Below are 326 nucleotides of genomic sequence, written 5' to 3' on the forward strand. Positions count from 1 at the left end.
CTAAACCCTAAACCCTTAAATGAATTTAATCATTAAATGAATTTAAAAATCAAATTATATTAATTAAATAACTAAAAATTAATAAAAAGATAAAAGAAATAAAATGAGATAAGAAGAGACAGTCTAAAAGCTACAAGTGTGAGAGATATGCATTGGGAAAAATGACCCTAAACCCTAAACCCTAAACCCTAAACCCTAAACCCTGAAGGTTTCTGTTCTTTGGAGGAGGTTTTGGTGCAGCTAAAAGAGAAAGAGAAAATGAAAAAGAGGCAGCAAAAAGAGTTGGCAGAAAAGAGACAAAAGAATGAATCGAGGGGTTAGGGGTT

The 326-nt window shown here is 31.9% G+C and overlaps 1 protein-coding gene across 1 annotated transcript in view; it reads right to left on the reverse strand.

The window, feature by feature from the left end:
- Positions 1-317: 317 nt before the first annotated feature.
- Positions 318-326, reverse strand: part of ETH_00038870 (uncharacterized protein) — a gene marked incomplete at both ends in the record, with an annotated part of 1,057 nt that continues 1,048 nt past the window's right edge. Inside the window, one exon of the mRNA XM_013375362.1 lies at positions 318-323. Within this exon, the coding sequence (XP_013230816.1) occupies positions 318-323 (6 nt within the window). The remainder of the gene's footprint in view (positions 324-326) is intronic.

This window comes from Eimeria tenella, genomic scaffold (genome assembly GCF_000499545.2).
Source record: "Eimeria tenella Houghton genomic scaffold, Eth_scaff2715, whole genome shotgun sequence".
In the NCBI taxonomy this organism is placed as follows: Eukaryota; Apicomplexa; class Conoidasida; order Eucoccidiorida; family Eimeriidae; genus Eimeria; species Eimeria tenella.